This window comes from Nansenia antarctica (assembly GCF_963989245.1).
Source record: "Nansenia antarctica genome assembly, chromosome: 12".
Classification (NCBI taxonomy): domain Eukaryota; kingdom Metazoa; phylum Chordata; class Actinopteri; order Argentiniformes; family Microstomatidae; genus Nansenia; species Nansenia antarctica.
Genome location: NC_137682.1, coordinates 5,519,549 through 5,534,035, shown reverse-complemented (window position 1 = coordinate 5,534,035; position 14,487 = coordinate 5,519,549). Strand labels below are relative to the sequence as shown.

General features: G+C 46.3%; 1 protein-coding gene across 1 annotated transcript in view; it reads left to right on the top strand.

The window, feature by feature from the left end:
* Positions 1-12,615, top strand: part of ccdc18 (coiled-coil domain containing 18) — a gene marked incomplete at its 5' end in the record, with an annotated part of 19,695 nt that extends 7,080 nt beyond the window's left edge. The window contains 14 exon segments of the mRNA XM_080543188.1: positions 134-250; positions 948-1,115; positions 1,747-1,889; positions 3,092-3,255; positions 4,514-4,727; positions 5,867-5,966; positions 6,222-6,338; positions 6,710-6,778; positions 7,250-7,390; positions 8,050-8,187; positions 8,380-8,592; positions 8,925-9,017; positions 9,279-9,665; positions 12,504-12,615. Coding sequence (XP_080399314.1) covers positions 134-250; positions 948-1,115; positions 1,747-1,889; positions 3,092-3,255; positions 4,514-4,727; positions 5,867-5,966; positions 6,222-6,338; positions 6,710-6,778; positions 7,250-7,390; positions 8,050-8,187; positions 8,380-8,592; positions 8,925-9,017; positions 9,279-9,665; positions 12,504-12,548 — 2,109 coding nt within the window. The 3' untranslated portion in view covers positions 12,549-12,615.
* Positions 12,616-14,487: the final 1,872 nt, after the last annotated feature.

Genomic DNA, 14,487 nt, shown 5'->3' with positions numbered 1-14,487 from the left:
TATATCAAAGATATGTGTGTGTCAAATAACTTAATAGTGACATGTGTCATTGACACAAAAACCTGCGAACAGTTAGTCTAACATGGCGATATGACGTTTTGCATTCAGCTGTGTTTGTGTGACTGTGTGTCAGGTGAGGCAGCTGGAGACATCTCTGTCCTCCTGCAGAGATGAACTGACCTCCTACCTGCAGCAGATGGAGGAAGCCAAGCAGCAGTATGAGAGACAGCTGGAGGTGAAGAGCAGAGAGGTAATAATTAATAATAATAATTCATTACATTTATATAGCGCTTTTCCGAGGCACAAAGACGCCGACAATAAGGGAGAAACGGAAAACACAGAAACAACAAGCAACAGATAACATGGGCACATAAAACACAGAGTTAGCGAACGGGGGGGGGGGGTGGCAGTGTTAGGGGAGATGGGTAGGGGTAGGGGAGGCTGTATGCATGTCAGAGGGGGGGGGGGGGTAGGGGAGGCTGTAAGCGTGGGAGAACAGGTAGGTTTTGAGGTGGGATTTAAAAGTGAGGAGTGAGGGTGAGTCTCTGAGTGGTTGAGGTAGGCCTGATGACGTACTTTCATTCCTGCTCCCGTGTCTGAGGAGTATAGCAGGGTTCCCGCGCTGGTCTTAAAAAGCCTTCAAGTCTAAAATCCAGCAATTCAGCTTCTAAGGCCTAAAAATGTCCCACATTTCAGTTATTCGGACAAAAAATGAGGTGCTAGGTCTTAAGAATGAGATCCAGCGAACAGGTCTAAAATCATATTCTATGAGGTCTTAAAAAAAAGGTCCAAAAAGGTATTAAATTTGACTTGTTGAAAATTGTAGGAATCCTGAGTATAGGAGCAGTGCCCTATCCTGTAATAATATGAGCCCTGGTCTTTTACAGTGTGTGTGCTGTGGGAATCCTGCATGATGTTCTGAGCATGACCTCTGACCCCCTCCTCAGGTGTGCTCTCTGCAGGGGGAGATGCGCAGCGCCACGTTGGTCTACCAGAGCTCCAGTGAACAGAGCCTGCAGCTGCAGTACTCCCTGCAGCAGCAGCAGAGCATGCTGCAGGAGAGCAGCGCCCGCGTGGCGGAGCTGGAGGAGAGCCAGATCCAGCTGGAGGGACAGGTAGTGTAACACAAGCCTGCTGCAGAGACATTGAGTAGAGATGGAAGGTAAACAATAGGTGTGTTTCCATAAAACATTCTGATTGGCATTCCGAGGTGATTCGCGATCAGTTTGAGATGATTGGCGATGAGAAATTGGATGGAAACGATGGCTTGATTCGCATCAACTCGATGCGAATCACCTCTGAGTCGATACGCTCTGACACATTTTCATCAGTCATGAGTGGAAGTTGATTTACCGGTACATAAAAAGTAGAGCTTTGTTTGTGGAATGGTAAATGGACTGCACTTATATAGCGCCTTTATCCAAAGCGCTTTACAACGGCCTCTCATTCACCCATTCACACACGCATTCACACACCAACGGCGGCAAGCTACCATGCAAGGCGCCGGCCGGCCCCGCTCACTGGGAGCAATTTGGGGTTCAGTGTCTTGCCCAAGGACACCTCGACATGTGGCCAGCCGGGGCTCGAACCGCCGATCTGCCAGCCTTGCGATCATTAGACGGCGGCTCTACCTCCTGAGACACAGCCGTGACTGAGCAGCATCAGGGGTGCAGCACCAAGGTGTGAAGCTGCTAAATCGGAATCTGGATATCTGTGTTCTGAGTCATTTGACGTCGTGTGTCCCAGGTATCGCGGTTGGAGCAGGAGTTGGAACAGGCGCGGTCGTCCCTGGATGAGGAGTCGAAGAGGAGAGAGGAGGCGGCACAGGAGATCAGTCAGGAGGTGCAGGAGAAAAGGAGACAAGCGGAACAGCTCTCCGGCTCCGTTATGTAAGAGTCCTTATTATGTAAACTCAAATGACCTATTGAATATTATATCCAGAATCCATGAAAGGTTTTACTTTTTTGAGGTTAAATATTTGGAGACTCACTGCTCTTGCCCAGTAGCAGAGAAATGCCATCGCACCAGAGACTGAGACAGTCACATGACCAGGGCTTGTTCTGTTCTGTTTCCCCTCTCATTTACATTTTTACATTTTTGGCATTTAGCAGACGCCTTATTCCAAAGCGACTTACAATCAATACATTTGAATACTAAGCAAGTGAATCATCAATCCACCAGTCGTAGCAGGAAGAGTAATCCAGCTCAGGCCCGGGGCCACTGATAGAAGGAAAAACCTTCTTCTATCATCTTCTTCTAACCCTTTTTTTTTTTTTGACACTGGAGAAACAGAGAAACAGTACAAGGGGGGCAATAGAAGTTTTTAGGGACACAGTAGAGGGGAAAAGCGGGTGTCCTCAGGAGACGCAGTGCTGAGGACACTGAGTCCCCTCTCCCCTCCCTTTACCTCCACTCCCCACCCCTTGGCAGTGGATGTAGCCTACTGTATATATTCAGAGCTCTGCTCTCAAAAGCAGTCTTCTTGGGGAGAGTGGACGGTAGGGACTAGATTGCTTGGCAACACACTCTCTTCTCTGGAGTGTGCTTACTACTGGAACAGATCAAGGACCCTAGTTGAAGGTGCACCTGGTCAAGGGTCATTAAGGAAAGTACTTTCAGGAGGCGTTTCTTCTAAGATGAGCGTAGCTTATTAGCCTGAATTGGCACAATTTCTTTCCAACAGCGGCACTACACTCGCTGAGAGGTCGAATGCGAGAACTTCAATGGGGGGCTGTGTGCACAGTTAGGTGGGGTAGAGATGGAGGGTGTGCGTATACACATGAGATTCAGCATGTCTGCGTGCATTTCTGTGTGTACATACCTGTTAACATAGGTTTTTGGGAGTAGTGGTGGTCTAGTGGATAGTGAGTTGGACTTGTGATTGGAAGGTCGTGAGTTCAAATCCCGCCTGAAACCACACCGCTACTAGTGTGCCCTTGAGTAAGGCACTTAGCCCTCAGTTAGCCCTCAGTTACTCCAGAGGGAATGTCCCTGTCATTTCGTAATTGTAAGTCGCTTTGGATTAAAAGCGTCTGCTAAATGTCAAAATCATTTAATTATTATTTTGTTTTTCTCTGTCTGTGTATCGCAGGCAGCTGACGTCGGAGATGGCCAAGTGTCGCGTGGAGATGTCCTCCATGGAGCAGCAGCTGCAGCGTCTGGAGAGAGATGGCAGCTCCAAAACCTCCCAGCTCAGGCACCTGGAGGAGATGTTACAGCAGACCCAGGGCCTGCTGGAGAAGAAGCAGGAGATGGGTAGGACTCGGATGGTGTAACAGCCTCTAAATCCCTAAACCTTCATCTAACCCCAACACTAATTCCAGTACATTTCTTTAATCGCTTGGAATTCTAATAGAACTTGCGTTGACGACTAGTTATAGTTAGCCGGGGTAAGACCACAACTTATTGCTCTCATAGAAATATATCTCTCTGTGCCCCGCGGTGGTGTAGCGGTCTACGCACTGGCCACTAGTGCATGCTGCCCACCGGGGCCGGGGTTCGTATCCCGGCTCGCCAGATCCAGATATGGCCGAGGCACACGGGAAGCGGCATATTGGCCGGCCGCTTCCGAGGGCGGTATAGGAGTATTTCTGGACTAGGATCCGTCGCGCAACACCGCCCCCTGGGCGCCGGAATAACGGTACTGGGCTCGAGGAGCCAGTCAGCCTAGTCTGCCTGGCGGCCTCTTCTGGGACTGCCGGCCACGGGGTCGTGCGGCGGATCCTATGCAATAGGCAGGGGATAATTGGATGCTAAGTTGGGTTAAATTGGCTACCAAATTGGGTGAAAAAGGGATAAAATCTGAAAAACAAATTTATAAAAAAAAAAAAAATATATCTCTCTGCATTTCTACCTCAGCCGCCTACAGTCCAGATGTATTGTGGGTAACATAGTAGAGATGCTACAGGAAGCTGTGAACTGTGCGTAGCCGTGGCGTCAAGGGATGTCGCCTTGGTGCTAGATTCAGATTCGCACAATTAGCCAAGAAAAAAGATAAATTGCGCATTTTGGTTGATTTATATCTTGTGTGTGTCTGTGTGTCTGTGTGTCTGTCTGTGTGTGTGTCTGTCTGTCTGTCTGTGTGTCTGTCTGTCTGTCTGTCTGTGTGTGTGTGTGTGTCTGTCTGTCTGTCTGTCTGTGTATCTGTGTGTGTGTCTGTCTGTCTGTCTGTGCCTGTGTGTGTGCCTGTGTCTGTGTGTGCCTGTGCTCGCGTGTGTGTGCGTGCGTGTGTGTGCGTGTGCGTGTCTATCTGTGTGCCTGTCTGTCTGTCTGTCTGTCTGTGTCTGTCTGTGTCTGTGTGTGCCTGTGTCTGTGTGTGCCTGTGCTCGTGTGTGTGCCTGTGTCTGTGTGTGCCTGTGCCTGTGTGTGTGCCTGTGTCTGTCTGTGCCTGTGTGTGTGCCTGTGCCTGTGTCTGTGTGTGTGCCTGTGTCTGTGTGTGCCTGTGCTCGCGTGCATGTGTGTGTGTGTAGAAAAAAAGAAAAAAGAAATCTATCTCTCTGTCTGTCTCTACCAGTCGCGGACCTGGAGGAGAAACTGCGTTGCAGCGAGGCCGACAGGCGGAACTCTGTGCAGCGAGCCCAGGTTCTGGAGGGACAGCTGCAGGGGGTGCGCTGTGACCTGGCTGACACTCTGGAGAACTTGCAGAAGCTGAGAGACGTCCTGCAGCGCACGCAGCTCACTGCCGACGAACGACAGGTCTCGCTGGAGAAACTGGCTTCTGAACTTAGGTGAGCGTCGCCCATGAGAAATCCCTCCTACACACGCATATACACGTACATACGTACATACATACATACATACATACGTACGTACCAGTGGAGGCTGGTGACTTCCAGAATTGAGGAGGCCAATTTTTTTTCCGCTTGCTCGCTTCACTCGCGATGGAATGTTCTCTGTTCTTCTTATCTGTCTTTGTTAAAAATTATTAATTTGTGTTTGTCGGTACTGAAGGGATTGGGACACTCTCAGGATGGTGGATGAAGCAGATTTTATTGCCTGCACAATGGGTCATCAAATGAACAAAACAATTGGCATGAATCTCTGGTCCGCCTGCAGCAGCTATTGTCCCTTCTGCTCAGGCTCACAACATTCACCACAACATACTACATACAATCAATGACATGTCAAAAGCACTCAAACACTATGTCAATCAGACACACAACATACAATTCAGAACAATACTTCATCCATTTCTAATATTTATCCTGCAGAACAGCACTCATACGCGTGTGGCGGAAAAAGGTACTACACGGAGGCCAGGCCTCCTGTGCCCACCCATTTTCAGTGATTTGGCCAATCACATATTGCCATGAAAAAATGTGCATTACATTGACTTCTATGAGAAACCACTTTACGACAGGAGGCCTGGCCTCCGTGTAGTACCTTTTTCCGCCATACGCGTGTATGAGTGCTGTTCTGCAGGATAAATATTAGAAATGGATGAAGTATTGTTCTGAATTGTATGTTGTGTGTCTGATAAAAAATATAATTATTGCTTTTTTAAATCTCTCTCTCTCTTCTCTCAAATTATTGGGGAGGCCAGGCCTCCTCCACCTCTATGGAGGAGCCTCCACTGGTACGTACGTACATACATACATACATAATACTGTACATACATACGTACGTACGTGCGTGCGTACATATGTACATACATACATACATACATACATACATACATACGCACACCTTGACTGGTGACTTTGGACCCCCAGGCTTCTGTTTTTTTACCAAGCTGGTTCAAGAGTTCCACCTTCAAGAGCTTTGATTGTTTTATCTGATTGCACAACCCATGTGTGTGTCTGTGTGTCTGTGTGTGTGTGTGTGTGTGTGTGTGTGTGTGTGTGTGTGTGTGTGTGTGTTTCGACAGGGAGAGCCAGAGGGAGTTGGAGGAGAGGAATCATGAGGTTCTAGACATGGACACAGCCATGAAGGAGAGACACGGGGAGCTCCAACAGAGAGCACAGCTGGTACAGTTGATTGTTTTGTAATAATAACACACACTAATAAACCATTTAACCTGATGAAGATCTACCTTCTTCTTTACACCCAAATCCGAAAACCAAATGTTTCAGATACTGTATGATCTTGAAAGGGAAATCAGTGAATAGAAACCTTGAACCTTCCTTACCCATCCTTCTCTTCCTCTTCCTCGTCCTTATCTTCCTCTTCCCCATCCTTATCTTCCTCTTCCTCATCCTTATCTTCCTCTTCCTCCTGGTCAGCTGGGACAGTTGGACGTGGCTATCAGAGACCATAAGCTGGAGATGGAGAGGAAGGTGTTGTCCCTGCAGCAGACGCTAGAACAAAGAGACAGAGAAGCCAAGGACAGAGACAAACAGGTCAGGCCACCCAATCTAGATGACTTTATTTGACTGTACAGAAAATACCATGTCGTGACGTTAGAATTATAAGGTTCTATCTCCATTTTTGTCAAAATTGAGTTTTTTTTACATAATCTGATCCATTAGGTGTTTATTAATGCCTGTGTGGTGTTATTTTTAAAATGTTGAAATGTTTGAGTTAGTAATTCATAAAATACAAAGGTTCCATCTCACAAAACATAATGGAATGTAAAAACGTTGACGCTCAATATCTCTGAACTACCCTAAACGGAGATAGAACCTTATCATTCTAAACTCACGATGTATTTGCTTAGAAAGAAGATAAACAACGTTTTTTTATTTTTTTATTTCCCCATCATCCTTTCCAGGTGGAGTTTCAGAGTGAGAGGTTAGACCTGCTTAAAACACAACTACAGGGGAAGGAAGATTTGGAGAAGGTATGGTGGGATGGGGGGATGGGGGGGGGATGAATAGATGTATTAGTGTCTGCCAGTTTGACGATGGTGAAAGGAGTTAGGTAAATCAGGTTTCAAAACTGGCAACCTCATATCACTACACATAGATATACACCTGCATTGCATTCTCACACACACACACACACACACACACACACACACACACACACACACACACACATACACAACCCCCCCCCCCCCACCTGACCCTACCCCCCCCTACCCTTTTTCTTTCTTTACTTTTATTCCATCATTGACATCTCAATGTTTGTGTATGTGTGTCTTGCTTTGAACCACATTCATGGACCATATGTGTACAGCTAAAAGACTGGAAAAATAGTAGACAAAACATGACATGATTGTACAAGTTGCTGAAACTGAAATAAAAACTAAGTTCCAAAAAAAAAAAAAAAAAAAAAAAAAAGTCAACCTGACGTGTTGTTTGTGTGTCAGGACACTCTGGAGCAGGCTCAGCACCTGCGTGTCTGCCGGGAGAAACTCCTGAGGACGACGCAGGAGCTCCAAGACAGACAGAGTCACTGTGAAAGCCTGAGCAGAGAGCTGGACAGCATCACTCAGCACACGCAGGAGAAGGTTAGACTCACATGGCTTTAGAATTGAATGATTCTGCACATAAACTACCCCCACTTGAATCTGAAAACATAGGAGAGGTGAACGCAACAGAATGTGTTTCTCTCCAGGTTCTTTGCTTCCACCCATCCTGTCTCTTTCACATCAGTGCAGATTAAGGAAAGGAGATGAGGAGAGGAAGACACTTTGGACTATTGCAGTAAAAGTTGATAAATCGATTTTGGGGAAATTAAGACCCTTAAGTATTAAAAAGTCTTATCACGATCTTATGAGGTCTTGTATTTTGTGGGTATTTTTCTGAATTAGACTCAGTCCAAAGAGTTTGAGTCCTAAAAACTTTTAGTATTTTTTTATTTTATTTTATTAAAAAACAAAGATGAACCGGAAATTGTGTTGTATGATAGTGGTCTAGTCTATTGCAAACTAAAACTGTTAAGTTAAAGGTGTCACTGATGTGAGATCTGGAAAAATATTGACAAGGTCTTTAAAAAGTCTTAGAAAGGTATTGAAATTAACCTCAAGATTCCTGTATATACCCTGAGTAGGTAACATAGACACGGCTGTTCTAGTGTCAACTGTCACTTAGATCTAACTGTCACTTTCAAATTAACATTCATTCAGCTTCATGGTTATACCCTGTAACTGTTGTGTTTGTCCTCAAGGAGGCGCTAGTGAGACATCTGGAGGAGGAGCTGGCTGTGAGGGAGGCAGGCTGGGCCCAGGGGGAGGGCCGGCTGCAGGCCACGGTCACCTCCCTGCAGCAGGAGCTGGAGCAGGAGAGGGGGCAGCACAGCAGAGAGGTACAACTGAGAGAAAGCAGGGTCCAACCACTAGTTATTTCTCTCTATAGTGCAGTATCTCTGTCAATCATTTGCCTCCATGCCTGACTTCTCTCCTCTTCTACTACCCTCTCCATCTCCCTCTCTTTCAACTCTTTCTCTCCCCCTCCATATCCTCCTCTCTGTCCCGTCCCCCCTAACTCCTCCCCCCAGCTCTCCTCTCTGCAGCAGACTCGAGGTCAGCTGCTGAAGGTGTCAGAGCAGATCTCCTGCAGCATGCGGAGCTCCCAGGAGCAGCTGTCGTCAAGGTTACAGCAGAGCCAGGCCCAGCTGGAGCAGGCCCGGGCGGAGGCGGCCCACCTCAAGACGCAGCTCGACACCAGAGAGAAGACCTGGCAGGGCGCCAATGAGGCCCTGCTCATCAAGGTAGAGTACAACAAGTAGGGGGCGCTTAGGTGGGCCGCAGGGTTCCCGGTTCGATTCCGGCCGCGGACATGTCCTGCATGTCATCCCTCCTCTCTCTCTCTCTCTCTCTCTCTCTCTCTCTCTCTCTCTCTCTCTCTCTCTCTCTCTCTCTCTCTCTCTCTCTCTCTCTCTCACTTTTTTCTGTTTATACCCGTTTCTCTTTGCGAACCGTTCAATACGCTGGATGACAGCAGAGACTGAACCTAGAACGATTCATAATAAAGTGAAAATGAATCATTATATTATTGATAGCCAGTGGCTGACTCATTCTTCCCTCCGTGTTGTTGGTGCAGGAGTCTGAGGTCGCTCGTCTGCAGACCAGGATCTCCAGCCTGGAGCGAGCTGCAGACCTTAACCACTCCTCCTCCCTCCACCTCCACCAAGAGGCAACCCTGCCCCTGTCTCCTCCTCCACACACTCACACACATCTCCACCCACCCTTACACACTCACATACACCCTCCTTTTTCTCCCCCACCTTCTCACACACACACTTTTTCTCACACACACCCTTTTTCTCCCCCACCGTCTCACACACACCCTCTTTCTCCCCCACCTTCTCACACACACCCTTGTCCCCCCCCCCCTCGCCACACCCAAGCCCCAGACTGGTCGCGGGACAGCGTGGACTCCTACGACCTCCCCCAGAGCCTGAAAGACACTTTAAAAGGGGCGCTGATGACTCAACACCGCTGGGACTCCTCCTCCCCATCCCAGTCGCCCACGTTGTACATCCACCCAGACCCTGACCCTGACCAGAGCTGGCAAGGCGGCTTAAGTCGCCTGGAAGCCACCTCCGCCACAGACCTTTCCTTCAACCCCCTCACCTATATGGTGGATAAACTCGGGGAAAGAGAGGGGGACGATGGGGACCCAGAGAAGGAGGAGTCTCTCCCCAGGCAGAGCCACGAGGAGGAGGAGACGGACATGAGCTCTCTCACGGGGATGCTGAGGTTTGTCAACCAGACCTTGGCCCTGCAAGAGGACCCCTCTCTCTGGGGTAACACAGAGTCTGATCACACACTCGCCCTAAAGGTTAGTTTGGCTGTTCACAGTTATGTGATATGATGTGTATTGGTATATTATTAAGGATTCAAGGACTTTGTTCAAATGTCTAATGTCCCATTGTACAGTATGGTAGTACCAGAGTATGTCCACTAGATGGTGATGTCTGTATAAGTATGAAACTGTTATTGTTCTCAGTGTTAATTCACTACTTAACCTTCAAATAATAATGATTTTATTATTTATTTATTATTTTTATTTAACCTGTATTTATACAGGTAAAAACACATTGAACCCCAAGGGCTCATTTTCAAGTGTGACCTGTTCACAGGCATACAACAACAACATCCACCACAAACAAATACAATACAAAACCTGGCCTACATAGTCTAAAACTAAACTAAAACGACATAGTCTAAAACTAAACTAAAACTACATAGTCTAAAACTAAACTAAAACTACATAGTCTAAAACTAAACTAAAACTACATAGTCTAAAACTAAACTAAAACTACATAGTCTAAAACTAAACTAAAACTACATAGTCTAAAACTAAACTAAAACTACATAGTCTAAAACTAAAACTAGTCTAAAATAGTCTAAAACTAAACCAAAACTACAAAACCTAAAACGAGACAGCTAAAGAGCTAGGGACAGGGAGGGGTCAGCAATGGGCAAAAGGGAGGGTCAACTCAATTGCAAGAACAATTTATATGTATAGATATATACATGTAGAGTGAATAGTTAAAATGCGAACAGTTCATTTGTGTCACTCTTCAATACAACATCTGAAAGGAGATTCATAGGAAAGTAAACAATGGAAGGGAACAACATTGAGGACTACTCACCGCTCTGCCAACCTTGCGATCATTAGACGGCGGCTCTACCCTCCTGAGCCACAGCCGCCCCCCCGGCCGGGACGTGGTCACGGCGGCGAGTGGAGGTGAGCAGTCGGGCAGCAGAGTTCTGGACGTATTGGAATTTGTTTGTTATTAGGTAAACCGTAGTAGAGGATGCTGTTGCAGTAGTCGAGTCGGGAAGTTATGAAGGTCGTGGATGAGTGTCTCAGCAGCGGAAAAGGACAGGGAGGGTCGGATGCGGGCAATGTTCCTGAGGTGGAAAGAAAGCAGATTTAGTGACCTGGTCGGGGGCGGGGTCAAAGATGAGTCAGGGGGTGTGTCCAGAACTTTCAAGTAGGGTGGCTGAGCAGAGTAGGATAAAGATGTGTTGTCTCCATGGGTGGCCAATGATTACTCTTCAGGCTCGGCCTGCAAACCCAATTACATCTCATGTAACCAAATTACATGCCAGCATAAATGTAGACTGAGTGGCTGCTCTAGCAGCAATGTGCAATTAGTCTATTTCTTCTCCCATCCAGTGCCTGAGACGTTAGGTTTCAATACTTTTAGGACGCTTAAAAACATTCATTCAGCTTCATGGTATGATAATGTAATAGAAACATTGATATTAATACATGCCTACGTGAGCAGTACCTTTTTGATAAACCGAAATACAGTCCATGTAAAGTAAGAGGTAAAGGACAAGCCTGAACTCTTACCAGATATTCCGATTTGACAGATTTGACTCTCAATATAAAACAATACATTTGACGTCTGGAATTGATGCGTTTAAAGTCCCATGTAGAAACAGTCTGGGGAGGATATTTATTCTGCATCCACGTGCACAAACAAACAAACAAACAAAGCAAAAACTAAAACAGTGACTAGGGGCCAAATGCCTTGGAGAACAGATGGGTTTTGGAGGGCTAGTTTGAAGGAGTCCAGGGTGGGGGCGTTGCGGATCACTGTGGGGAGGGAGTTCCAGAGAGTAGGTGCAGCCACGCTGAAGGCTCTGTCCCCGAAGGTCCGTAGGTTGGTGCAGGGGGTGGATAGCAGGCCCATGTCTGCGGACCACAGGATCCGGGAAGGGGTATGCTGGGGGAGGTCAGTTAGGTACTGGGGGGGCGCAGGCGTGAAGGGATTTGTAGGTGAGGAGGAGGATTTGGAATGTGATGCGGGACTTGACCGGGAGCCAGTGGAGGTGAATGAGTGTGGGAATTGCTCATGTTTCAGGTGTAGCAGGTTAAATCACTGCGCTGACGGGTTCTCCCCTGATTGCGCACACTAAATCCCAGTGTAGCGCTGCTATTAGTCACTTTTCTTTCAAATGTTGTATTGAAAGGTCACATAAATAAACTTCTTCTCACTTAAATTCTTCACTCTACATGTATAAATCATTATCATTTTATGGTAAAGTTGTGAATAATATAACAATTTAATTAATTGTTCACCTAATAGCATGGTCAGCGCCATCTAGTAGACAGAGCAGCAATGTTGAAATCTTTTGTCTGTTGATTTCGCATGGAATGTGTCAATCAAATATGCTTGCTATGCGCCGGTGGTCCTTGGGCCTCCCCTTGGGGGCCCCCGGCTGCCCCGTGTGCCTGGTCTATTCCGCCGCCGGGGCACCTGCTTGGCCGTCCTTGTGCAGGGCCTTTATGGTCTGTGCTTGCTTGGCTGGGCCGGGTGTGCTGGTGGTGGGGTGGGCTGGGTGTGTGGGGCGGCGGGGGCTCCCCGAGGGGGGGTGTGGGGGTCCACCGCTGGGTGCTGGTAGGCAAACTGGCTAGTAGTCGCTCTATGTGTAGAGGGCTGCAAGGGAGTGTTCCTGGCTACATAGTGTACAGGTTTTTACTTTTGCCTGCTTGCGGCTCTGTCAGTATGTGAAGCGCATTGAGTTGCATCTTGTAAGAAATGCGCTATACAAATAAAATTTGATTTGATTTGATTTGATTTGATATATTTCACTTGAATGTTTAAAAATGGATGAGTGAAAATGTACATTAATTTACTACTGTTTTTTTCTTCTTCAGGGGGACCTAAAGGAAGGGGGATGCTGTCGTACAGGGGACCTATAACATATACAGTCTGTGCACATAGTTCCCCTCACGTGTGCGTGCGTGCGTGCGTGTGTGCGTGTGTGTGCGTGTGTGTGTGTGTCTTTTTGATGTCTATTTAAATCAACTTGTAGGCAAAACACGGTTGTCTGATTTCATTCCATCCAGATCATACTTGCACTGAATGGCTCATTTAAAAATGATCTCTTGCCTAGATGTATTGTAGATATCTCTTATTTTGTATAAAAGTTTTTTATGTTGTGCATTTATGTGAATAATCTAATGATTTTTAGTTGAATAAACTATTTAGATATTTAGTTTTGTATGTAATAGCCTCTCTACAAATATATTCTCAGTATTATTTGGAGAAGAGTAAAGGGAACATTCTCACGGAAACCTACTTTGATGTTTACTGTGTTCGGTTCTGTATAGTCATGTTGCCAAGGCACCAGAGGAACTTCCCAGCCGTACAGAAAAATGTGTGGTTTAGAAGGGGTCATGAAATGTGTGGTTTAGAAGGGGTCATGAAATGTGTGGTTTAGAAGGGGTCATGAAATGTGTGGTTTAGAAGGGGTCATGAAATGTGTGGTTTAGAAGGGGTCATGAAATGTGTGGTTTAGAAGGGGTCATGAAATGTGTGGTTTAGAAGGGGTCATGAAATGTGTGGTTTAGAAGGGGTCATGAAATGTGTGGTTTAGAAGGGGTCATGTGGAATGTGTGGTTTAGAAGGGGTCATGTAAATGTGTGGTTTAGAAGGGGTCATGTGTGGTTTAGAAGGGGTCATGTGTGGTTTAGAAGGGGTCATGTGTGGTTTAGAAGGGGTCATGTGTGGTTTAGAAGGGGTCATGTGTGGTTTAGAAGGGGTCATGTGTGGTTTAGAAGGGGTCATGTGTGGTTTAGAAGGGGTCATGTGGTTTAGAAGGGGTCATGTGGTTTAGAAGGGGTCATGTGTGGTTTAGAAGGGGTCATGTGTGGTTTAGAAGGGGTCATGTGTGGTTTAGAAGGGGTCATGTGTGGTTTAGAAGGGGTCATGTGTGGTTTAGAAGGGGTCATGTGTGGTTTAGAAGGGGTCATGTGTGGTTTAGGAGGGGTCATGTGTGGTTTAGAAGGGGTCATGTGTGGTTTAGAAGGGGTCATGTGTGGTTTAGAAGGGGTCATGTGTGGTTTAGAAGGGGTCATGTGTGGTTTAGAAGGGGTCATGTGTGGTTTAGAAGGGGTCATGTGTGGTTTAGAAGGGGTCATGTGTGGTTTAGAAGGGGTCATGTGGAACAAAATGAAGCCTCGCTGATTTGGATTTGGCACCCACAGGAGGTTTACATAACAAGAACAAAAGTGTGTAGCTTGAGGACCACAAACTGACTCAAATTCTAATTCTTTGTATTGAAGTTGGAGATGTCAAAACGGGATTCAAATTCTAGGAAAAAGAAATCGCTGGGACATACGCTACCGGTCAAACGTTTTAGAACACCTCAATTATTACAGTTTTTATAGAACATTTTGCTCAAATGCAAAAATGTCATCAACGAGTCCATGAGTTGAGTCCATCTTAATGCAAGGATAATAGTTTATGTAATTTTGGAATTAATATCTTAATTAATATCTGTTTTTATAGGGTCTCTCTGCATAGGAATCAATTAGACTCTCCTGATTCTGACAAACTCCCCAGGCCCTGCCCGTGACTAACATGATGTAGGTGCGTTCTTCACACAAGAGATGGTGCAGAAACTACATTGCATGTGCTGGATTTGGACTAAACTTAAACCGTAAAACCAAATAAACACATTTCCAGCCACTTTACTCTATCAATTGAACTCATTGTTGAAAACACAATTATGGGTATGAGACATTATTTTCCATTAAGGGATTATTTTGGGCAACTTGGTTGCAGAGAGCATTTTGTAGAGTGACTGAGACGATGTTGTCCCATCGACTGCTTTTTCCTCTCCACCATTTAACTTTG